This window comes from Sorex fumeus, unplaced genomic scaffold (genome assembly GCF_029834395.1).
Source record: "Sorex fumeus unplaced genomic scaffold, SorFum_2.1 ptg000002l, whole genome shotgun sequence".
Classification (NCBI taxonomy): domain Eukaryota; kingdom Metazoa; phylum Chordata; class Mammalia; order Eulipotyphla; family Soricidae; genus Sorex; species Sorex fumeus.
In genome coordinates this window covers 49,874,961-49,899,144 of record NW_026606059.1, presented here as the reverse complement: position 1 = coordinate 49,899,144, position 24,184 = coordinate 49,874,961, and the positions used below count along the sequence as shown (strand labels likewise).

Sequence of the window (24,184 nt, the reverse complement as noted above, 5' to 3'; positions counted from 1 at the left end):
CTTCAGAGTAGCACCAGCCAAGGACTGAGTATATATAGTAAGAGAGAACGACTCAGAGACTCCTTGTCTGTCTCATTTCAGACTGGCTTGCACCAGAATTCCCGGTAGCCATAGTGATGTGTCTGTCACCCTGATAATTCATCAGTCCCATCAGGTTGCCACCATCCAGATTCTTGGAGGGATAGACAGTCTGTGATCAGATCCCTCATCTTGCAACTTCGGAGATGATTCTCTCAAGTCTCATTTTCTCAGTTACACAGCCAAAGGCCTAAACCAGTATCAATAACATTTGCAGAGCATGTTCAAGGCTGCTCGCTTTATCTATCTGGAACCATTAAGCGACAAATACTATCCCAAAGGGAAAACCAGAGGATCGGGAATGTGCCCAACAGACACTACAACGTTTCTCAGCAGTCTTCTGATCATGGCCCCTACTGACCTTGTTTCTTTCTGTAGCAAGTGTCTTATTGGTTGGTCCCCTACACTTTCCTGCTACAGTCCTGCCACTGACTTGATTTTGACCTATGACACCCAAGGACTATCCTGGGGGCCCCCAGTTGAGAAATGCTGCACTAAAAGATAATGGGACCACAACTGACCTAGGGACGGGAACTTTACCTCCTGCAAGTCAACCATCATCATGGGTCTAATCTGACTGTTCTGATTTTGACAATGACAATCATCTCTAGGGCCACATTTTATAAGCAAAGCAGCCATTTGGAAGATACCACACATGCCTCACTGTCACTAACATTCAAATTATATTTATTTAGAAAATGAGAAAAAAAGGCTTAGAGGCACTTACTCAAGTTTCAATAATACATGTGGGTCAGAGAGATACTCAAAGGGCTGTGCACACTTTTCATGTAAGAAGCTGGAGTTCGATTGAGTTCAATCCATGTTCCCCAGCATTACTGGGGGTGATGACTCTGAGCATTGTTAGGTGTGTGTCTGCTGCTCCCCCATACACACACACACACACACACACACACACACACACGTGTGTGGAAATGACTGAGGCCAAAACCTGGCTCTAGTTCCCAAATGACTAAACCGTGTCAATGGAAACTACTTAACAGACTATTCAACATGAGTTGAAGTCCTCAATACTGGGTTCTACAAGGCAAAATCTCCAGTAGAGACGAAGCACAAGAAACAGTGAACCACAGAACAAAGAGGAAGGATTTTCCTATTGCAGGTATAGGAATACCTGGAGCCCAAGTCTATCACTTACTACAGTGATAGGGGAAAGTTATTTCACCTGAGACTTGGTTTATTCATAGGTAAAAGAATGACAAGAATGCTACCAGATAAGAGTTTTGTTAGCTGACAGATACGGAAAATATTTCTTGACCCAAATAAATCTATTATGCAAAGGAAAAATAACACTAGTATGAAATCCTTAGCTCACAGATTTTAGCTTTATTTTAAAAAAAATGAGCTCTGACACTTAAAGGTAGTTTCCTTCTGTTTCTTTGGGCAAATGTATTCTTCACTCACTGGCCTTTGCTGGTTATGTCCAGAGAAAACTCACCCTACCTCACTCTGTTGAGTAGAGAATTGACTCATGGAGTCCAGAATAACCTGTGGAACAGTTGCATCAAAGGAAAGCTGGTTAATCTTCTGTTATTTTATCTTCAAGGGGTCAGGGACAAAGAACCAAAGCACATTTTTCTTTACATAAAGCAATGCACTGAGCCAACCTTAATTTTTATATAAACTCTTTAAGAGTTTTCTTTTAGACTCTAATCACGGGGCTGCCAGAGTATGTTGCGGTGGTGCAAAGGTCCTCCTCACAACCATGCGCCCACCTGGATCCCCAAGTGCTACCCGAATATGCAGATCACATTCCTTGCAACTCTGCTATCTGGGATGCTTGGTGGGATTACATAGTATATGATCTCCAGAACACATATGTGCAAGCACAGAAACTAATACATGACAGCGAGTAGCAACTTGGCCAGGTGTGAGAACCCTTGGGAGCATGGGGATGGGCAGAAGCAACATTCTGTGAACACTAGAGGTGTGAGAGCACAACTTAATGATTGCAAAAAGCCCCACTCCGCAAGCCTGTATGCCACAGCAACCGAAAGTATACAATACTCAGCCATCACGACATAACCACAAAGAAAAGCTTTGGAGGAAAAGCAAGACTACAACCAAGTTTACCAACTGCTATAGTAAGTGGCATTTACTACTTAGCACTAAGTTCACCCAGCTTTTAAAATTTCAGAGAAGTAATGCACTTGGCATTCTCCAACCCTGGGAACTGATGAACAAGACAAGACTTCAACCCCCGCTCACAGAAGTCCTACATGGGAGACACTAAAGACACTTGAGAACCTACAAGTAGTAGTCAAAGCTTACCTCATATATCAGAATGGAGTAAGGTGCTTTAAAAAATGGATAAAAGTTAAAACATAAATAGAGAATGCATGGACAGAAGTGGGGCATGCACAGAGATCCGCTAGAAATGGGATTAATTTCCAAGTCTGCTAGTTAGGAGTGGTATGACCCCTGGTGAACAACTAACTGCCATAAAATAAGGGTCAATGGTAACAGGAAGGTGAATGAAAATGATACCCCAAAGCAGGTATATTGTACACACATGCACAGACACAGAGCACCGATATTGCTACTGTTAAGTGAGAAGACCTGGAAAATGAATCTGGAGTCCACTCCTTCCTTCTGTCCAACACAACTAAGCTTTCAGAAAGAGAACACATCATCTAAACTTGTCAAGTCAAACTAGCTCTGATGCAAAACCCACAATGGACTGTCAGCAACATTAGGGGGAAACTTACAAGACTGGGGGGGGGGGGGGAAGCACAGGGGTTAATAAGGAGCATGCCTGCTTCAGCTCACCCTTCCACCCCACTCACCACCACCATACGGTCCCCCAGCATCACTGGAGGCAGACTGCATCCAGTAACTCCCAGTACCTCCAAGGTGCAAGGCAGGGCCCAGCAGCAACTTGACTTCACCCTCAGACCTTCTCACCAGCCTGGTCTGCAGAAAATTTCTAGTAGGGCTCCCTGGGCCTCCTGAGACCCTCTTGTGAGTCCCAAGCCTGCCCCCCTCTACTCTCCCCCTTCCCCCCTAAAGCCAAAAAAGAAAACTTTTAGAAAAATTTCTAGAAGGGAAAGAGGCCAACTTAGCAGCCCCAGGGTCTACCCTAGCATGGTGCTGGACACAAATCAAGGGCTGAATAGCCTGTAAACTAAATGGTAATTTGAGTCATTTAGAATGCACTGCTATCTGTAAACTATCTTTCTACATTAGAAAGTCATACCAGGGGCCTGAGCAATAGTACAGCAGGTAGGGCATTTGCCTTGCATGTGGCCAACCCAGGTCTGATCCCAGCATCCCATAAGGTCCCCCAGCACTGCCAAGAGTGATTCCTGAGTGCAGAGCCAGGAGTAACCCCTGAGCATCACTGGATGTGACCGAAAAAGCCAAAAAAACAAAAAAGGAAGAAGTCATACCACATTCATCTCTTTCTCAAAGAACACAAGTTAGTTTGTTCCTTAGCCTAGTCCAGATAACAACCCCCACACCTCAGCCAGATTTAAAATAAAGTGACATGTATATAGCATGTGTCCCCCAAAAAATGTGGAGTGAATTTTCTTCCTGGATTTTGTCCAAGTTTTCACTTTTGAATTTGAAAACCATTACCCAAATCCTGAAAGTGGAGAGAGTGTGGATGGGGGACGGGGGGACGGGGAGCGCAGTGTATAAAATTATTAAGAAGGCCCTGGACAGTGAAGATAAGGAAAATACAACCACTTAGGAACTTCGGGACCTGTTACATGAAACCAAAATTAGAGACTTTAATGAAAGCGAAGCTTCCACATGCTTCAAAGCCAAAGAAATAAATCTTTGTAAACATTTAAATGATTTGTCTTAATTATTTGACTATTTCCAAACTCCATTTACTCCCTAGCCTATTACCTTGAAGACAAATCTCTTCAACTCTCTTGGTCTCGTTTCTGTCTCTGTAAAGTGGGAGAAAATCAGTATCCCTTCTTCAGGAGGCTCAGAGGAGGAGAAAATGTGACTCTGCGTGCCAGGTGCTACAATACGGAACTGCTACTAAAATGATGGACATGCCTCCTTTACTGTCACCAAAAGTAAAGTGCTGGCCCATTTCTTCACTTTTTTGTCTATCTGCAATGCTTTTGACCCATACTCAGGGTTGGCAAGGGCTAATCCTGGCTCATTGCTGGGGATCGCTCTTGGCAGTGGTTTGAGGGTTCATTTACTCGATCTCCCACACTCACAAAGTATGCACTACAATCCTTAGTGCTATCTCCTTATTCTGCTGGCCCAATTTTAAATACTCCAACATAATTCCATTAACCAAGTTGGACTCTTCCTTTTACCAAGCACTTCCAGACCAACCATATCAAGACTTTTGGTAACAAGTTTCATCTACCGTTTCAGCAACAGTCCTGGAACACTTCCTTTGCTCTCTGGAAAACTCTTTGTTATTTAGACTCCTAACTTCTAGAATGATTGCAAATAAAATGGTCAGTGTGCTCTGGTTGCTGAATAAGCAAAATGTTAGCTTTTTATTTGGAAAACACTCCGTACACCAGGATGAAACCTTGGCAGTCAATCCATGCCTGTCTCTACAAAGCAGCCATCCACTGCCAGCCAACCAGGGCTCTCAAAGTCATGTGGGACTCTTCACCTCAAAAGATGAGGTCCAGAAATAAACTCCTTGCTTCTTTTTTACCCATTTATTTCTGGTCCTTTTCCCAGAGTGCTCTTCATAGGGATTTAAATCAAAGTACCCAATATCTGCAAAGCATAGCATATCTTCACAAAAGGGACACAGGAAGGAGGTAGGCTGTGATCAATTTAGAATTTCAAACTTAGGAACTGAATATAGTTTCCTTTGTTAGGGCCAGATACATTGGGGCACCCGAGACAGGACAGTGCAAAGGGTTCTTGCCTTGCAGGCGGCCAACCCCAGTTCTAACCCCAGCATACCGTATGTCCCCCGAGGACTGCCAGGAATGATGCCTGAGTGCAGAAACAAGAGTAATCCCTGAGCTATGCTAGGTGTGGCCCAAACAATCCCCCCCCCGACCCCCGAAAAAATGACTGCATATTTTAACTAAGAATTCAATGAGCGAAACATTCATAGAGTCATTTAATTATTAAAGTCAGAAAAAGATTTATAAGAAATAATTCCAAACTGCCCAAATTAATTTCTATTCCTTATTTTCCATATAACTAAAAAAGTACTTAAGTCCCATCCCAAAGAATAACCACAAGATAACATGGTGTCAGAAAGTTTCCAAGTATCTCACTTGTGAAGTATATGCCAACAATATCTTATGACTTGCCCAAAACTTTTCCTTACATATTGCGGATAAAAACCCTAAGCCCCATATTTTTTAAGAACTGAATTCTGATCTGCTTAAACTATTTATCATAATCTATCCCTTCCAGATCTGTAGACATAGAGGAGAGAGGCAGAGAATAAAAATTCAACTATCAATAAAAAGTTAAGGTGTTTCACATTTATACAAAAAAAAAAAAAGTCACTCAACCACTCACAAGTCAAACTTCATAAAACATGATTCAAAAGTTTAAAGTTGCAGATTGGGGACAATGACTTCTATACTCAAGTTCAGAAAGATTCAAAATCATTGTGACAATCTGAATGAAACAATTACTGTTATATTCTTGAAAACATGAATATTACTGATACTGCCTAGCAAATGATGCCTTTGAATTTCTAGCCTGGTTCCAATTCCTTCTCAAATTTATACAAATAACCATTCTTGCAATATGATTGGGTCTCATTTTCTACCTATCCTTTAAAAACAGTATTTTTCACCTGATAATAATAATAATAATCTCGTGCTCTTTGCTTTGAAATGTAGTTAACTTCAAACTAAAACCAGAGCAACTACATATAATTTAGCATTAATCCTAAACCTCTGCTGTTACCACGATATATGCCCACAAACCCCTAAATAGCATCACCACTATTTTACCGTATCATACCTTCCACAAGCAATATAGGCACAATATCTGACTTGCAGAAAGACAAAGCTAAAATAAGTGACAGCTGTATTAGTGAGTCCTAAAGAACTTATGTAGAAGGAAAAAAAAAAACACTCAATGTAATCAATTTCACATCCTTTAGCTGTTTATACAAGAAAAGGGCTGAGTGTTTCTACTGCCACTGTTACATTTTATTACAATTAAGTGAAGGACAGAATCACGATGAGTCTCCCACTGTTCAACCCCGGGCACTAGGCTGCTAGGTTTGGGCAAAACTGACAGTTCACAAAGACCAAAACAAACAAAACCACATTCACCTTCCAAAGGAAACCTAACTTCTTTGGCAGCATTTCGCAAGCATTTCAAAATTCAGTTATCGCTCAACACTACCTTCAGAGAGAACTCAACAAGCACCTCCAAATGGAATAAAGCGCCCCACAGGCAAGAGGAGATCCAGCACTAAGAATAAATCTCTTTACTCCTAAAATGTTGGATCTCTGGACCAACATGCATGCAGAAATGAACAAGCAGACCAGTTCTGCATGTTCCCTATCCTGAAGACTGAGAGCTAAAAACCTCTCTAAAGAGACTTTTTTTCCCACAAAAGCTCATGCTTCTCAACAGTACAGGGGACTGGTCATGGCGAGCTTAAATCAGAGGCTCCTCAAACCTCAAATAAACTAACCACAGGATAGTCTATCCAGGGAAACTGGTCGTAGCTGCCTAACTTCTGCCAATGCTGTCTTTTCCTGCTCAAATGAGCCTGGCTGGTTTCAAGGGGAGTGGTGCTTTATGGCACTTGCAGCTGGTCTTGCGTTAATGGGCAAACGTCCTATTCCTATTGAGGTTCAGAGGCTTCCTGCAACTCTTGGGCTTGACGACTCTGTCTTCCCTCGCCAAGTCTACCCGATCACAAATTCACTGTAAAAATTTCAAGGAAATCGCTCTGCTACCCAGGATACCCACAAGGTTTTCCTGGAGGCTCTAGATAAGCGGAGAGGCTCTTGCTGCAGTCAGTCTGAGCCTCCAAGCTCCTGGTCAGCTTTTCCAGGCTGCAAGGGCCTCAGCTCTGCAGGGCCAGCCTAGGAGAGCCCGCTCCTGAAGGTCCTCTGGTATGGCTGCCTCCAGCTCTTAGCAAACCCTCTGGGAATGGGAAGAAGCCGCCCAGGGACCAGTGGGAAAACTGTTTGCAGAGATCTCTCTCCACCCTCCACCAATGCTGTTAATTGCGGGGGGGGGGGGGGGGGGGGGGGGGAGGGTAGGGGAAGTAGGGAGGAGGCTCTGAGGGGACAGGACTCCAGGGCAGAAATCCGAGGATGCAAGCAGCTTCAGTTCATTCATTGTCATTCATTGGGATTTTTCCACTGGCTCTTTGCCTCTGCAGCTACTCCTGTCAGGCTGCGCCAGCCAAAGAGAGGTGCATTCGCTGACCATCTCTCTCTCAGGGCCCTTGCTGGTGACCTTGGCCATGTGGCTTCACCTCCCAATGCTCTCTGGTGAGCGGAGACCACCAACTGCTCAGGTTAGGAGAGGGTCAGAGCAATGTGGAAAGCGCCCAGCAGACTGCCAGGGAGGGAGGGGGGTCCCCGGGAAAGGCACAAGCTGTGCAGAGCGGTCCTCCTCCTAGGGGTGAGTGGGGAGCCCGACGGGGCATCTCCTAACCTCCAGACCCTGGGTGTAGGGGGTGGGGTGCAAGCGGGCCTTGCAAAAGGGGCAGCGGGGCTGTACTTCTGAAGTGCCCTAATCACTTTAGGACGTGGTGGGGGGGGGGGGGAGCCGAGCCGGGGTGTAACGGAGGGGGTGTGGCTCCGAGCCCCCAACATTCCCTTCCTCCTGGGCTCTCACCCAACCAGACTAGGTAGCGCGGAGTTCCTTGCGTAGGGAGCGGGGGAGGGGGGGGAGGTAGCGGCGGAGGGCGCGCGGAGTGGGGGTCGCCGGCCCCAGATCTACCTCCTCCAGCTGCGTGACGGTGTTTCTGCAGTTGTGCAACCGAGTAGTGAAGCTGGACGTGGTGGGCGAGTTGTAGTCCTCGGTGGTCTCGGCGATGAATTCGGAGACGGAGATCTGGTCCGGCATCCTGCCGTGGGGGGGGGAGCGAGACACAAGCGGGGACCAGGGGTGAGTCACGGTGCTGGTTCCCGGGGCCACCGGCTGCCCGGCGGGCTCATGAACGCCCGGCGCTGCTGCTGCCGGTCCCCCAGCTCGTCCGCCTCGTCCCCGGCGGCGGCGGTGGCTGCAGAATCAGGCGGGCGCAGCCCGAGGAGGTGGTGGCGGCAGCGGCGGCGGCAGCGGCGGCGGCGGCGCTCGGCGCGGGGCCCCTTCAAACTCCGAGCGGCGCGCGGGGCTGGGGGCTGCCGGGGACCCGCCTCCCTCGGCTCATGACGGCGGCGGCGGCGGCGACTGCGGCGGGGGAGGAGGGGACGCGGGGCGGGGACGTGTGGGGCGGGGGGGCTGGCGCCAGCCCAAGCTGCAGCTGCAGGCCGGGACGCGCGGGACGGCCCGCGGCTGCCACCTCGGGCGCGCTGACAGGCGGCGGCGAGGACCCGGGCCGACTGAGCGCACGCACTCCGCGGCGGGCGGGCGGGACGGCGGGCGGGCGGCGCCGCCGCTCGAGTCACGGGGACAAACAAGGAAGTGCTCTGCGCACGCGCCGCCGCACCCCCGCTCTCCTCCCCCCCACCCCCGCACGCCCCGTCCCGCGCCGCCCCCGCCCCGCCCCCGCCGCCGCCCGCCTCCCGGGCCCCGTTCCGACCCGCGCGCGCCCGCCCGCCCGCCGGGGGCCGGCCGAGCGCCTGGCGGGGGCTCCGGAAGTCCTCATCCGTCGGGCCGCCCCCGGAGCGGGGCCTGCAGCGAGCTGGTTGGTGCAAGCTTTTTTTTTTTTTGCAAAGAAAAAAGGAGGGGAAGCGAAGAAAGTTGTACGTGTTCTTTTTTAGTCCCGTGTGGGTGCAGGAAGCCAGGCTGGGAAAAGACGCCTCCTTGCAACCCGGGACGCGGGCTCCCTAGGAAGGAAGGGGGAACAGCGCGGGAGCTCGGGGCGGTCTGGTGCGGCAGGGGGTCGGGGGGATGGGGTGGGTTGGGGGGAAAGACTTCGGGGCTCGGAGCCCACCCGTCGCCCTGGCTTGGCCCGCCAGCAGCCTGCCCGCTCGCGGGGCTCCCGCCCTCAATTCCTTGCAGGACGCTCAGCGCCCGCTGGATGGAAGTCTAGTTTTCTTGCACTTTGCTCGGGTGGCGAACATGATAAACGAAGTCACGTGAAAGAGTTTTTGTTCCCTGACAATTTTCTGATCTTTCATTAGCAGTAGTTTGTTTTTTTTTTTGGGAGAGGATGAGGGGGCGTAAAAGGTGATTCCCCAGAGATACACATGCTATGCAATGCTAGACCTATGCCAAATTTCTACGGGGAGAAATGCACCAACAGATTGCCCATTCTTCGGCCCTGGAAGATGGCTATTTTTTTTTTAACTAGCTCAGTCTACTTAAGTCCAAAAGAATCCATTTGATTTGTCACCTTTGGTTGCGGGTGAAATCGGTTTTAAAAAAAGGTCTTTGTTTAAAGAATGCATTTAATTTCTTACCACTGCTTGCGGATGAATTCAGGATGGAAAAAAAGCGAGGTGGGTGGCAAGGGAGGGAGTCCCTTGGGAAGTGGCCTAGGATTGAACCCTATAATGAAAACCAATAGGAGCTGCCTTGTAAGATCCTTCAAATGTGCCCCCATTGGCAGTAGGCTGGCCTTGTGCCTACCCTAGAGCTGAGTTCCTGCCATCCCGTTAAGTGTATGTTCCCTGGTACTTACCCCAACTAAGTACCTTGTCTTTCACTAAAGACCTTGTCTTTCATGTGGGATAGAAGTCACTGAGTGATTGCCAAATAAAAATGCCCCACCTGCTTACCGACCTCAAGTATTTCCTAAACCTACTATACGTCGTGCATCACTGACATTCAATGATGGCAAAGGCCTTGCTGTCATGAATTTACCTTCCAGCAGGGAAATACACAACCCACAAATACACAATAGAAAATGGGGCAAGAAAGTGATAGAGTGGCTGTAGCATCAGGAATGTCCAGACAAGGCCTTTCTGAGAAGTTGACTTCCTGCGTGAAAAGGAGGAGAGGCTGAGCCCCAGAGATACCCTGTTGGCGCTGGGACCTTAGCCTTCAGTTGGTCCATGTGAAAAGATAAGGGCACCAATCCCCAGGAGTGAGTTAAACGATAATGGATGAGAAAAGTGCCTGGTGCACAGTAAAGCCACTCCTCAGTATTCTATCTATACAGCTATATTGTATCTTCATTGCAGAGTGAAGAGGTCCTAACTGACAGGTAGGCAACTGTTTTAGCAAACTAAAGAGAACTTTTGTAAGGCAAGGTATATGAATAAAGATTTGCAGGTAAAATTATGTGTTAAATCAACTTTGAGAGACACACTGAGAAAAATCAACTTTGAGAGACACACTGGGCTGGAGTGATAGCACAGTGGTAGGGCGTTTGCCTTGCATGCAGCCAACATGGCTGACCCGAGTTCAATTCCTCTGCCTCTCTCGGAGAGCCAGGCAAGCTACCGAGAGTATCTCGCCTGCACGGCAGAGCCTGGCAAGCTACCCGTGACATATTCGATATACCGAACACAGTAACAACTAGTCTCACGATGGAGATGTTACTGGGCCCGCTCGAGCAAATCCATGAACAACGGGAGGACCACTGAAAAAAAAATACTTTTAGATTCCTAAATGTTTGTCGAGAGGCGGAGGACAAAGACTGAATCCAGGCCCAAGTGAATCCCCAAGCACCACCAGGTGTAGCCGTGGAGGCCCCATAAATACCACTGGGTTTTTCCCTAAAAATCTCTAACCACCACTGGGAGACCCTAGTTGTTCCAGGCACTACCGGGCCCAAGCATCCTCAGACCCTAGCACTGAACCATCCAGCATGGGGTGTGTTCCCCAAAACACTGCTTGGGAGGATCACGTCTCTTCAAAGAAAAGAAAAATTAGCAAATTAACAAACAGGCTCCCACTTGGCAATAAGATGGTTGACATACTCCTGGGAGTTACCAGTTCACATACAGTGATTGATGGAAGCCGCCAGAAGAAATGTCCTCTTTTTCCATATACTAACCAGGCCATCTGCATCTGGAGAGTTCTACGACTTGGAGCAAATATTACCGCTAGAAGTTAGAGCTCTTTAAGTTATTCTCAGTAACTCCATTGCTACTCATTCCCATGGAACAATTGACAGCCTAACACCCAGACCACCCATCTGCTTCTAGAAGACCTTCCTCTAGATTGGAAATCCATTGAGATTTTATTTTGCATTTCTTCTATTTTTCGCCCCCTCTACTCCAAATTGTCATCTAATGCCTGTCACCTTCACTGGTTGGTAGCTCCTTTCTTCCCATATGCATAGCATAGAATAAATAATGGATAAATAGAAACGGGCAGGAAAAGTCTGGTGTTAATGCAAAATGGCTTCAATTCCAGCTGGCCTGTATTCCACAGCTTTCTCTCCTAGATTTGAGGCCATCACTTTCCGCCCTAGTGCCATCATTTGTAAAATAAAGGGGTAGGTATTGCCAAAAAGAGATTCCTGCAGGCTCTAACTGAACATAATCTCACCTGCACAAAGGCAAGGAATCAAGATTATTCCAAGTTAATGTAACTGCAATAGCGAACAACCTGGGATTTCTTTCTTGACTGAAATCAATGAAGAGCCCAAACTGCTGCTCTCAATTGTTGTTTGTTGCAATTGAAGATTATGCTATATATCTGCTCCTCCTCCTTATTCACTCTGGCCAAGTAATGGCCAAGAAAAGGATATGTGAACAATGAAGTAATTGTGCCGTAGTAAGCATATACCTCCTCAGACCAGTCTGCGATTAGTCCACGCCTCTTCCTACCTTTTCTGGGGTTTTGAGGCAATAATCCTCTTTAAATTTGAAACCTTGCCCCAGTGAAAACTCTCTCTCATTTTGAAATACATTGAAAACTACTCCTTGTGATCACTAGAAGTGAACTGATTGTGATGTAGACAAAACTTAAATGCAGCTTTTCTGTCAATGAAGCTGTTCAGAAATAAACATCATCCTAAGCCAGGACTGCACGCGCATACAGACACACACACACACACACACACACACACACACACACACTTGAGCATGCCTAACTTTGCATAATACATGCATCATCTTCACTGTGATCATCATAATCCCCATCAAAGATTCTCCAGCTCTCCTTAACTGTTCATGCGTATTTCTCAAATTGGAACACAGCTGACTGGGGTCAGACAGTGTTCCAGGCACTGTCTTACTCTCCTTGAAAAGACATTAAAAATAATAGTGGCTTACTCTGACGGACAGCGGCAACACTACTGACTCCACTCGACTGGGAATTGGCTGGATTTGCCGTTGTTGGTTTCACCCTCACTCATCTGCCAGCATAACCAGGGGTGTGTGTGTTTGTATGTGTGGGTGAGGAGGAGGGGGAGATGTTCTCTAGCATCCCTCTCAACAGGGCTAGCCAGCTTTCCAACCTGAAGGGATGAAATAAAAGTACTTGTCAAAGACTCCTAAAACCTTCAAGAGACAGGGACATTGGGAAAGAAAATGTGTTTTCTGCTATGTGCAACTGGGTATGAGTCTCCACCACTGAGCAGCCTTGTTTGCTCATCTGCAGATTGAGGGTAACAGTCAGCATAAATACTAGTTGTTCTGTGAAATGAAATGGCAAGACATGTAGGTAGTGTAGCTGACGCAGAGTGAATAATCAACCAGTGTTTATTCCTTTGAGCCCCCTTTTTATGTGAATGACTAGAAATACGCTTCTCTTTATGCCACACTCAGATACAGCTCTCGATTAGTCACCTGGAGGAGATAAGACGAGGGGGAGAGGGAAGGTGCACACCAAGTCCCAGTCTGGGATCTGGTTTTCAGAAAGACGCGTCAGAGATCTCATTGATTCATCAAAGTATCCTTGAAGAGGTTGGGCCCATTAGTGATCGTCTTGGAGTTGGGAGGTAATTATCTTTGACTCCATATCTAGAGTCCCAAAGAATGAATACTAGTGAGGATCAGAAGCTTGGATGGTAAAAGAAAACGCCTCACTTTGATGCAACAGTTTGCACACAGAAAGCTGTGCTGAACCAGCAACTTCTAGATAGAACAGGGCATTTATTTTATAGGAACATGAGTGGCAGGCTGATCCTCAGGAGAAAGATTTGGGCTCATATCTATGCCACATAACAGCTATTCAACCTTGTTACAGTCATTCACTTCACTGACCGGTTTTCACACCTCAAATGGAAGCAATGATAGTAACTATCATTGAGGATTCAGTGAGCTAAGTACCTGAAGTACTTAGGAGGGTCTAAGAAATCCTAAATTGCTAATAATCTCAAGTAAGGATGTCAAAACTTTTAGATTTAAATTATGCTCTTCCTAAAAATATTTTTTTCACCAAAACCTGCTATATACCTGACATGCTAAATAAAGAGCAGTAGACACATTTTTTTTTCTTACTTTTTGGCCAATACACAGTGGTGTTCAGGGTTTAGTCCTGACTCTGTGCTCAGAAATCACTCCTAGGAGTCATATGTGGTGCTGAAGATTCAAACCCAGGCCGGCCCTGTGTATGCCTTACCCCGCTGTATTATCTCTCCAGCCCACTTACCCTTCTTTAAACCTCATGACAGAGACCAGGAAATAACTCCACAGACTGGAGTACATGCTTTACATGAAGGAGGTCTGGACTCCATCCCTGCACTGCATGGTTCTTCAAGAACTACAAGGATTGGGGCTGGAGCAATAGCATAGTGGGTAGGGCATTTGCCTTGCACGTGGCCAACTCGGGTTCGATTCCCAGCATCCCATATGGTCCCCTGAGCACTGCCAGGGGTGATTCCTGAGTGCAGAACCAGAAGTAAGCCCTGTGCATCGCCTGGTGTGACCCAGAAAGAAAAAAAAAAAAAGAACTAGAAGGATCATCCCAAAGCACAGAGCTGGGTGTAGCCCCTGATATTGTGAAGTGTGACCCCACAAAATCCCAAACACATTAAATCTAATGACAACTTTCTAAGTAAGGAATTATTACCCCAAACCAATGACAGTCGCTGAGGTGACTGGCATATGACTGGATATAACTACTTTCTGAGTTATATCCTTGGCCAAGCTCTATGCTGATCGGTACACATTTGAATTGGTCCAAATTTATTCCACCCATTAGACCTAAGAGATTAGCTTCTGTCCCCACTTAATTTTGTAGACAGTCTCTCAGAAATTGCAACTTCAAGCCAGATACTTAGTAACAAAAACAGATCTTCAGATAAATTTGTTTTGTCATTGTTAGCTAGGATTGTTTTGTTGGATTTGTTGTTTTGTTTTTGTAGTTAATATTCATCAATACTGTAACAAAATCACCTTGGATAGAGACCTGCTATATTACCATAAAGAAAACAGGAAGTCAATATCCCTGAGCCTGGTGGACTAACTCCTGTGCAGCTGCCTCTGCCTGAAAAATCCATTTTTTGATGCTATCTCAAACAGCCTCAAAAATATCTGTTGAATATTTTTCCCATGCAGGGAACCAATGAAAATATTGTTTGATTTCCTTATTGAATGCAGGAGACCTGGGTAACTTATGAATTTGTTTTTTATCTTACTGAAGTGGTACAAGAAAGGAAAGGACTATTGTACAAGAAAGGGCAGGAAGAGGTACAGGTTTCATTCCAAGGGTTTTTTACTACTCAGCTCCTGTTTCTGTATGCTGTAAGCTAAAGATCCTTTTTCCTGTACCTTGTACCAGTGTTTTCTAAAGTACACTCATGCAATTTCATGTAATATATATTTTAAAAGCCTACGCTCATCTCAAATGTACTTAATTTAAATACTCCAAGGAAAACCACTAGTGTTCTCAGTAAGTAAGGAGGAGAATATGGTTTGTTTGGAGACGAAACTACTCTCTGTTCTACTTCCTTGTTTCCTGACTTTTTCTTCAGATAGAAGTAGGAAAAGGCAGCAAAGTGCTCATAACCCAGAAATACGAGGCTTAACATGAACTGAATGAACCTGGGAATACATTTCTACTCTGTCCTGTAAAGGGGTAATGGTAATATCAACTAACAAGTGCTGTGCTTATTATCTGCCCTTCATTATTATAAGCCCCTTCAAGCCTACTTTCTCTTAAGAGTCACAGTAACTATATAGAGCAGCTTGCCCTCATGCTTCAAATGGGGATAACTAGGCATTATCCCCATTTGAAGCATGAGGGCAAGCTGAAGCTTAGAGATCACCTTGGCAAGTGGTGGCAAGTGAACCTTCCAAGAGGTTACCTTGGAAGTGGTGATCTGTCTGAAGCCACAGTCCACTGCTCTGTATTACAGCTAATCCAAGGGCACACAGCCCTGTAGGGCTGGAGAGATGGTACCTCAGGTATGGCATTTGCCCTGCATGGGGCCAACTGGGGTTTGATCCTGGTATCCCATATGGTCTCGGAGCACCTCTGAGAGTAACTCCTGAATGCATAGCCTAAGGATCACAAGGTGTGCCTCCCTCCTACACACACACAAAAGATACACCACCCCAAGGTATTTTTCCGCTAGCACTAAGTATTACCTTTCATTCTTCCTTTAGTGAACTTTTACAAGTTCAACTTAAATGCAGGCTTGCGTGGTTTGAACAGTATGTCCCTTGCCCCACTTCTCCCACTGGGATTAAACTTTGCAAGGATATTTTCAAAATGACCTCTCTTACTCTGCCCCGAGCAACAAGAGTAGCACCATCCCAAACTTCCAGTAAGCACGAAAAGATTGTGCATTTCCCCAATGACAAAAATATGTCTGCTGGGAAGCCAGGGAAGGCTCAGAACTCTACTGAATTCCCTACACAAAATTCCCAGATTCTTGATCCTGAGGATAAGTCTATCCTCTGTGTCACATACCTCTGGGAAAAGAGGGAAGGACTGGGGGTACTAGCTTGTCATCCTATAAGTTACCTTTCCCTGAAATCTCAACCAGGACCTGTTAGAGCAGCGCTATACTCTCTGCAGAGAGAACTCAGAGACATATGCAATCTGTTCAAGGTCAGTCATAAGCTGCTAATTCACAGCCAGTATGAATCCAAACCCTGCAGGCACTTTCTTCCTCTAGTATGGCCTCCCTGTGGGTCCCCAATAAATGTGTTTTGGATTGAACCGGCTCCCTTTTATGAGTTACATCATTTCTAATATAAGTGAAACAACCTGCAGTGAAGAAAAATTGTGGTGTTATATGGGATTCCTAAAAATTTGCAATATGTAGGAGTGTGGGATTTTAAATCAGTTTATTTCTGGCAAAGAACCATTAACATGAAAAATGACAAAAATTCAGAGAATATCCAAGTTTATTTGCTTTGGGGGGAAGAAGTTATTTTATTTTCAGTTTACTTGATCACACTTAATCATGCCCAGTTCTCTGCTATCTCAAGACTGAGAACCCTCCTCTGTCACGATGCCCTTTCCATGACACGATTTTACAAATATTTACATTGGTCTAGCTAGTTGGTGAGTTCCTTGAAACCAGAGGGCTTTTCATTTACTCTTGGGCACTGTCGCAGAGTCCTGGGCACTTAAGGAATAGGTATCAACACAATGTTACTACTAAGCTATTTTTCAAAAGTGAATCTTGGGGCCAGAGCGATAGTACAGCGGGTAGGGCGTTTGCCCTGCACACTGCCAACCTGGGTTCAATCCCTGGCATCCCATATGGTCCCCCAACCACAGTCAGGAGTAATTCCTGAGTGCAGAGCCAGTAGTACCTGGGTGTGACCCAAAAAGAAAAAAAAGTGAATCTTGCAGTTCCTTGCAACTTGGATGGAACTGGAGGGCATTATGCTGAGTAAAATGAATGAAAGAGAAAGACTAAACACCAAATGACCTCATTCACTGTGGAATACAGAGAAATAAAGGAAGGAAATCACCAATAAGCATGGATAACAGACCCTATAGAACTGAGTTTGCTAAGTGTGGAGGGAAGAGGTGAGAGAGGCACTAGAGATGGGGGAGGCATGCTGGCACTCTTGATGGACGTGGTATAGCAACCCTGCATTCGTAAACCATTATGATTAACAATATTTGGTTTTTTAAAACTTAAGGGATATGTATTGATTATATGAAGGGAATAAGGGATAAATGAATGAATGAATGAATGAATGCCATGGGGTGGTATGACTGGTATTAGAAACAGACACCTGGAAAGAAAAATCCTGGTTCTTACCATCCCTCCTATCATCTAACATTATCATAAACTAGCTGGGTCAGAGGCAATTCCAGGGATAATATGGTTTGCAGTTCTTTCATTTTTTCAGATGAGGAAATGGATTCCTAAATGGTCAAAATATATATTCCTCCTTCCCTGGCAGGTTTGTGGAGAATGAAGACAATTCTCAGATATCTTGGCTCCCAAGCACTTTCCCACTTCACCTTTCTCAGTTATATTTGAAGGAAGGGAACAAAAAAAAATCTCCAGAAGTGCTGGAACTTCATTTAAGTGCAGATGTATTGGTCTTTACATCACAGAACCAAGATATTCACCTACCACAGCAGATCCTCAAAGACCAACACTTTCTCATAAGAATAAGAAAAAAAGCAGAAGTTGAACAAGTGGACATTAATTAAAGCATTACTCTCCTTTTCCTTAAGTTCACTGTTTCTAAGAACCTACAAATGATGTGAAGTGAGCACTTAATGGTATTGAAAACCCTGTAACCGGAGCTGGGGAGAAAGTGCAGTGGGTAGGGTATAGTTCAATCTCTGGCACCCCAGAGGCTCTTCCAAGTCCTGCCAGGTGTGATCCCTCAATGCAGGCTTCAAGTAAGCTCTGAGCAGCACCGGAAGTGGCCCCAAACTCCAAAATGAATAAATAATAAAAACAGTAACCATATAACATGAATATGGAGTGAGAATAACAAATGACCAAAGACAACAGAACATGAGCACAGGTCTATAGAACTGAGCTTACTATGGCAGGGGGCCTACAGAAGGATTGAGGTGGGGACACTAAGATAATGATGATGGAAAGCGAACACTCAGGGGGATGGTGTTGGAATGCTGTATGCACATAAACACAAATAAACATAAGTCACAGTGCCTCAAATTTTTATAGAGGAGTGAGGGAAGCATCCACAAAACCCAACAGGTTAGATATGGGTATGTCAGTCCAAATACTAGTCCATAAAACCTAATTACATAATTTCCTTCTTAGGTAGCTACTAATATCATTATTTGTATTCTAAACAGGTCCTACACTAGACTCTTCATGCCAAAAGATATATAAGACATTGCCTCTTTCCTAATAGGTAGACAGAAATACAAGCACAAATGATGGAATGTTTAAGAATTCAAACAAAAGATATATGTGTAAGATATAGGGGTAAGAGGTAGCATACAGGTTAAGTCACCTGTGTGGTATATGACCGTGTCTAGGACCCCGGTTCAAATCTGACCACCATACATGGTCCCAGAGCATCACAAGGTGTGGCCCAAATATTCCCCCAACCCAAAAGATAGAAAATATATGAATATGAAGCATGTGACCTGAAGGGTCAAGGGAATAGCTCAAAAGGCTGAGCATGCTTGGCAAGTGTGTGGTCTCCCAAGCAGCAGGAGAGACCCCTGAGCACTAAGTTAGAAGTTGCTGCCACCGTTCATCTCTAACGCCAACTCCTTCTGCAACTGTCTGGTGTGTCTCAAAAAAAAATCTGTAACTTATAAATGATAAATATGTAACAAATATGTAACTTATAAATGATAATTTATAAGTTGAAAGGTCATTCATGTACAGCTCTCTTATTATCTCGAAGTTCAGTTAGATCTATACTTATGAGCTTTATTCAAAGTTATTACCATTTGAAACACTATGCAAGAAGAAAATGTTCATAAATGACAGTTATTTGTGCTTTTAGCATTCATTTTCCTTAAAGTTAGAGCAAGAAGCTCAGGGTAGAAACTCCCAGAGGTTCCAGGGCGACAGCATCCAATAACTTGAGTTATTATTAGGCACAAATGCTACAACCTGTCCCAAACATGGTGAGGTCCCAGCCCTGCCTCAAAGTCAGTTTATGTAAGTAACGACTGTCTATAAGTCATCATCAGTTCAGGGTTGGTGTCTTTCTGCTAGAGGATCCCTATAACCATGATTCTATCAGAGTCAGGATATTGCTTTTCAAAATTCTGATTTCACCTATAGTCTATTTGAACCCACATAATGATGACCTGTATTATAAGAGAATTTTTCTGTACTTATGTCAAATGTAAAAAATTATGTCAAATCACCCTATTTGAATAAGAAAATCACTCACCCACTGCAGAAATTTTTTTCTTAGCATATGCTATTTGGTTAACATCTTTCTCAAATGTGAACATTCGAGTCACACTAGGGGCTCTACTTTAAAAAGAAACAACAACAAGAGCCAAAAGACAACTCTATAATTGCTAACAAACCTTTGAATTAACAGATCTAGCTTCTATTTTGTTTTATATGTTGTAAAGTTTGTTTTTAAAAACATGTCTTTTACTGGCCTTGAAGATTTAAAGTTATTATACAACTGATTTTTATAAGATTGCTATGTTTAAATGGACAGCAGGGAGCTGATTCTACACTGCATCTGATTATTTTCAATATCTTTCTTTTTTCTTTTGGAAAGAAACTGACTTTTCTCCTAATATTTGGTTTGGGAATTAACTTTCACTTACCCTCCACCTGATTTCAACATTCTGAACTCATCAGAAAATTAAGACACACCTTGCAGATCTGTTTAAGCTAACTGTATTTTCTGCCCCTTGTATATAGATATGACATTCATTAGGATTCCCCTCCCTGAATCCATATGCATCTTCAAAGACCATCATTCATATGCTTCCTTGCCCTTCCAGCCAGAGGGTGGACCCAGGTAGGGCAAGCCACGTATCTCAGACTCCTGAATGCAGCACTGACAGGTAAGTATTTAATTTCAACAAGTCTGAATAAGCACCAAGATAGAGATAGCACCCGGCAATGCCATGTGTAACCCAAAAAGCAAAAAATAAAATAAATGTAATGGGGATCAAATGATCTACATCAAAGTTTGTTATTAAAGGTAAATTAATTAAGGACAGAACCATACTACAGTGGATAGGGTGCTTGCCTTGCATGTAGCCAATCTGGGTTTAATCTCCACTACCTCATATGGTGGGCTGGAGCGATAGCACACGGGTAGGGCGTTTGCCTTGCACGCAGCCAATATGGCCGAGCCGAGTTCGATTCCTCCGTCCCTCTTGGAGAGTCCGGCAAGCTACGGAGAGTATCTCACCCGCACGGCAAAGCCTGGCAAGCTACCCATGACGTATTCGATATGCCAGACACAGTAACAAGTGTCACAATGGAGACGTTACTGGGCCCACTCAAGCAAATCGATGAACAATGGGAGGACCATGACCGTGACCTCATATGGTGCTCTGAGCTCACCAGAAGAACCCTGAGTGCAGAGGCAGGAGTAAGCCCTAAGACTGCCAGTTGTGCTTCTCCCACCCTGACCTAAGAAAGATAAATTAGATAATGAACATAGGGGACCATATGGGATCCTGGGAGTCAAACCCGAGTCGGCCGTGTGCAAGGCAAATGCCCTACCTGCTGTGCTATTATTCAAGTCCCAAAAGATAACTTATTTAAAAAACAGATAACATACTTGAATAAACATTTCTCCAAAGTAAATGGATAATAAAGACATGAAAAGATATTAAATAGCACTAGTCATTAGGGAAATGCAAATTAAAACCACAATAAAAAAAAATTCACGAGACCGAGGAAACTGCAGGAACACCCCCCCTGGCCAAAGTGCCCCCCAGCAACCGGGTCAGAGGGGTTCCCCAGCAACCCTTAGGACTGCATCAAAAGTGGTACTCTAACTCTGATTGGGCACCAATGGGGCAATCTCCCTCCCAGGTACAACACGGCAGGAGGCGTAGTCTCCAGAGCAGCATTCTCAGAAAACAGACCCAGGGAACTGAAAGAACTGCTCCCACGCCCCGCTCCACCCCACCATGGCCAAGGTGCCCCCCAGCACCCAGATCAGAGGGGTTCCCCGGCAAGCATTAGTACCTCATCAGAAGTGGGACTTTAATCCTGTTCAGGCACCAACACGGTCAATGCCCTCACAGATACAGAGGCAGTGGTGGGTGGCCGCAGTTATTTTCCCCCTTCCCAGCGCTCTGGACTCACACCTCAATCTCCATTACCTAATTCTGAGAGAACATCCTGGCTATCCCAATCACATTAGGCAGATAGTTCAGTAGCCTATTCCAATCTCACCAAAATAATGATGAACACAGAAACTGAACAAGCCTAATATAAAAGAACACACCCTCTGAAGCTTCAGTAGAGACCTCACATAAGTCACAGAGGAGAACAAAAGAGAAAGGTAGTATTCTAGAAGGGGGAAAGGTGACCACCATAATCCAAGCTCATCCAGAATCCTTACTCCCAGAGAAAGGGATACACTGATAGTGAACTGGAGAGTTCCACCTCCATACTACCATAACAACATGAAGAAACAGTGCAAATCCCCACCATGAGGAGGGGATGAAGAAAAGAGTGCAGAAACATACATCAACAGGGATGACCCACAAATACAATCTCTTCGATAAAGAATTCAGAGATGAAATGCTGAGGATGATCAATGAACTCAAACAAACAGTGGAAAAGACATATAGTAAACTAAAGGAAGACATGAAAGAAACAGTGGAATGGACAGCCAAGAAAATACAGAAAGAAATAAGAAAGCTACAAACAGAAGTATCACTTAATAAGGGAATCAGCAGATGAAATTAAAGGGTGCCCTCAACAGTAGAATGACTACAGCTGAAGACAGAATCAGTGAGCTTAAAGACGAGCTTGAAGAAAGCATAGAAGCAACAACATAAAATGGGGAAAGACCTCAAAATAGCTCCAGGGCAAGTCAGAGACCTAGGGGATGAACTCAAGAGGAACAACATAAGAATCATCGGAGTATCAGAAGAACAGGGAGGCAACCCCAATGAAATAGCAACAGTTAAAGGTATCATTGCTGAAAAGTTCCCAGAGCTGGAGAATGAAGGCATCCAAATCAGAGGAGCCCAAATTGTACCAGTTAAAAGAGACCCTAACAAAAAGATTCCAAGACATATCATAATCAAAATGACGGACACCACGTATAGAGACACAATACTGCAAGCAGCAAGGTCAAAGAAGGAAATCACATAGAAAGGAGCACCCCTTAGATATACAGTGCAGACTTATCAGAGGAAACCTTCCAAGCCCAAAGACAATGGTGGGATATAGTGAGAAAACTCAATGAAATGAACACTTCACCAAGAATACTTTATCCGGCTAAACACTCAATCAAACTTGAAGGAACAATACACCATTTCATGGATAAACAACAGCTCAGGAACTTCAGAGGCTCAAAACCAACCTTAAAAGAAGGACAAAGGGGCTACTGTAAGACAAGAAAAACCCTACAAGCACAAAAGACCTCTACAGAAAGATGGCACAAAATCCCATGAAAATAATCTCTCTCAATGTCAATGGTCTAAATACACCAATTAAGAGACACAGAATGGCAAAATGGATAAAAAAAAAACTGAACCCAACATTCTGCTTTCTACAAGAAACACAACTGAGAGGAACAGACATAGAATTACTGCACTCTTTTGTGGAATAAAAAGTAACATAATGGGAGAATAACACCCAAAGATAGTAGAGATGGACTGCCTGGTGGATTGCTCCATGGTTTGAAAGTTGGCCTCACATGCTGGGGGGAAAGGCAGCTGAGATAGAGAAGGGACCACCAAGTAAATAATGCTTGGAGGGCTCACTCAGGATGGAGATGATTCACACCCATTAGCATTGCAATAATAAGAAAGATGGAAAGTAACAAATGTTAGAAGTGTTGTAAAGTATCCCCTCATACTTCAGAATCCTCATACACTGCTGGGATCTTCAAAAAACAAAAATTTTTAGAAAACACCAGCAGTTCTTCAAAAATCAAAACATAATGTTACCAAGTGATACAACAATTCCAGTCTAATATATACCCAAGAGAAATGAAGGCGTACAGCCATACAAAAACTTTCCACAGCAGTGTTCACAGCAAAATTATGCATAACAAATAATATAGAACAACAAATGTCCACCAACCAATGAATCAATAAGCAAATCAATAGCTAGCCATACAGCAGACTATGATCCAACCATACCAGGGGAGTAAATAAGATGGATAAACTTAAAACACAGTGTGCTAAGCAAAAGACACAAAAAGCCCCATGTTATATGACTGGTTTTATATAAAATGTTCAGAATAGACAAACACAGAAAGCAGTGGAGCAGTTGCCAGGGGTGTGGAAAAGGGGGGAAAACAGGAGTGACTGCCAATAGAGATGGGATTCTTTTAGGGAGTGATGGACTATTTTGGAATTTGATTGTGGCGAGAGTTACACACCATTTTGTGGTGTAACACTAAAAAAGCACTAAATTATATACCTTAATATGGTACATTTATGTTAGCTGAATGGCATCTCAAATAAAGATATAATCAGTACACTGAAGTAGGTGTAAGGCACAAATAATTAATAATAACAATGTTATAGTTACTTTTCAGTATCCGTTATACACAAGGCAAGTTTACAAACATGATTTAGTTGAATCTTGCCACACCTCTAGAGACTAGATATTATTCTTGTGTTTAATGGCTAGAGTACTGAGGCTCAGAGAAGTATTTCTGCATCTAGTAAGTAGGGGCATCACTAAGATTCAAACAAAAGTTTAAAAGGACTAATATTCAAGACCCATAAAGCATTAGCAAAATTTAACAACAAAAAAGAATCCCAGCAAAAATGGGGGAGTAAAGCTGAACAGATTCTTGAAAGCATACAGATGGTCTACAGTTATATTAAAAACTGTTCTTCTTCACTCACCATCAAAGAAATGCAAATCAAAACAATGAGATAGAACCTCACACCAATGAGATTGACAGTAGCAAAAAGAGTAGAAACAACTGATCCTGGCAGGATATGATGGAAAGGAACCTTCACCCACTTTTGTGGGCATGTCATCTGGTTGAGCCTCCATGTTCATGAAAAACAGTATGGAGAAGTCTCAAAAAAAAAAAAAGAATTGAGCTCTCAT

At 44.3% G+C, this 24,184-nt stretch overlaps 1 protein-coding gene across 4 annotated transcripts in view; it reads right to left on the bottom strand.

Annotated features, from left to right (window-relative positions):
• The window catches only part of ASAP1 (ArfGAP with SH3 domain, ankyrin repeat and PH domain 1), a 391,490-nt gene that overhangs the window by 292,969 nt on the left and 74,337 nt on the right, over positions 1–24,184 (bottom strand). For 3 of the 4 annotated variants that reach the window (XM_056107587.1, XM_056107666.1, XM_056107767.1), the window contains exon 3: positions 7,972–8,098. The exons of the other annotated variant lie outside the window; for it this stretch is intronic. In XM_056107587.1, the coding sequence (XP_055963562.1) occupies positions 7,972–8,098 (127 nt within the window). The remainder of the gene's footprint in view (positions 1–7,971; positions 8,099–24,184) is intronic. 4 annotated transcript variants of the gene reach the window in all.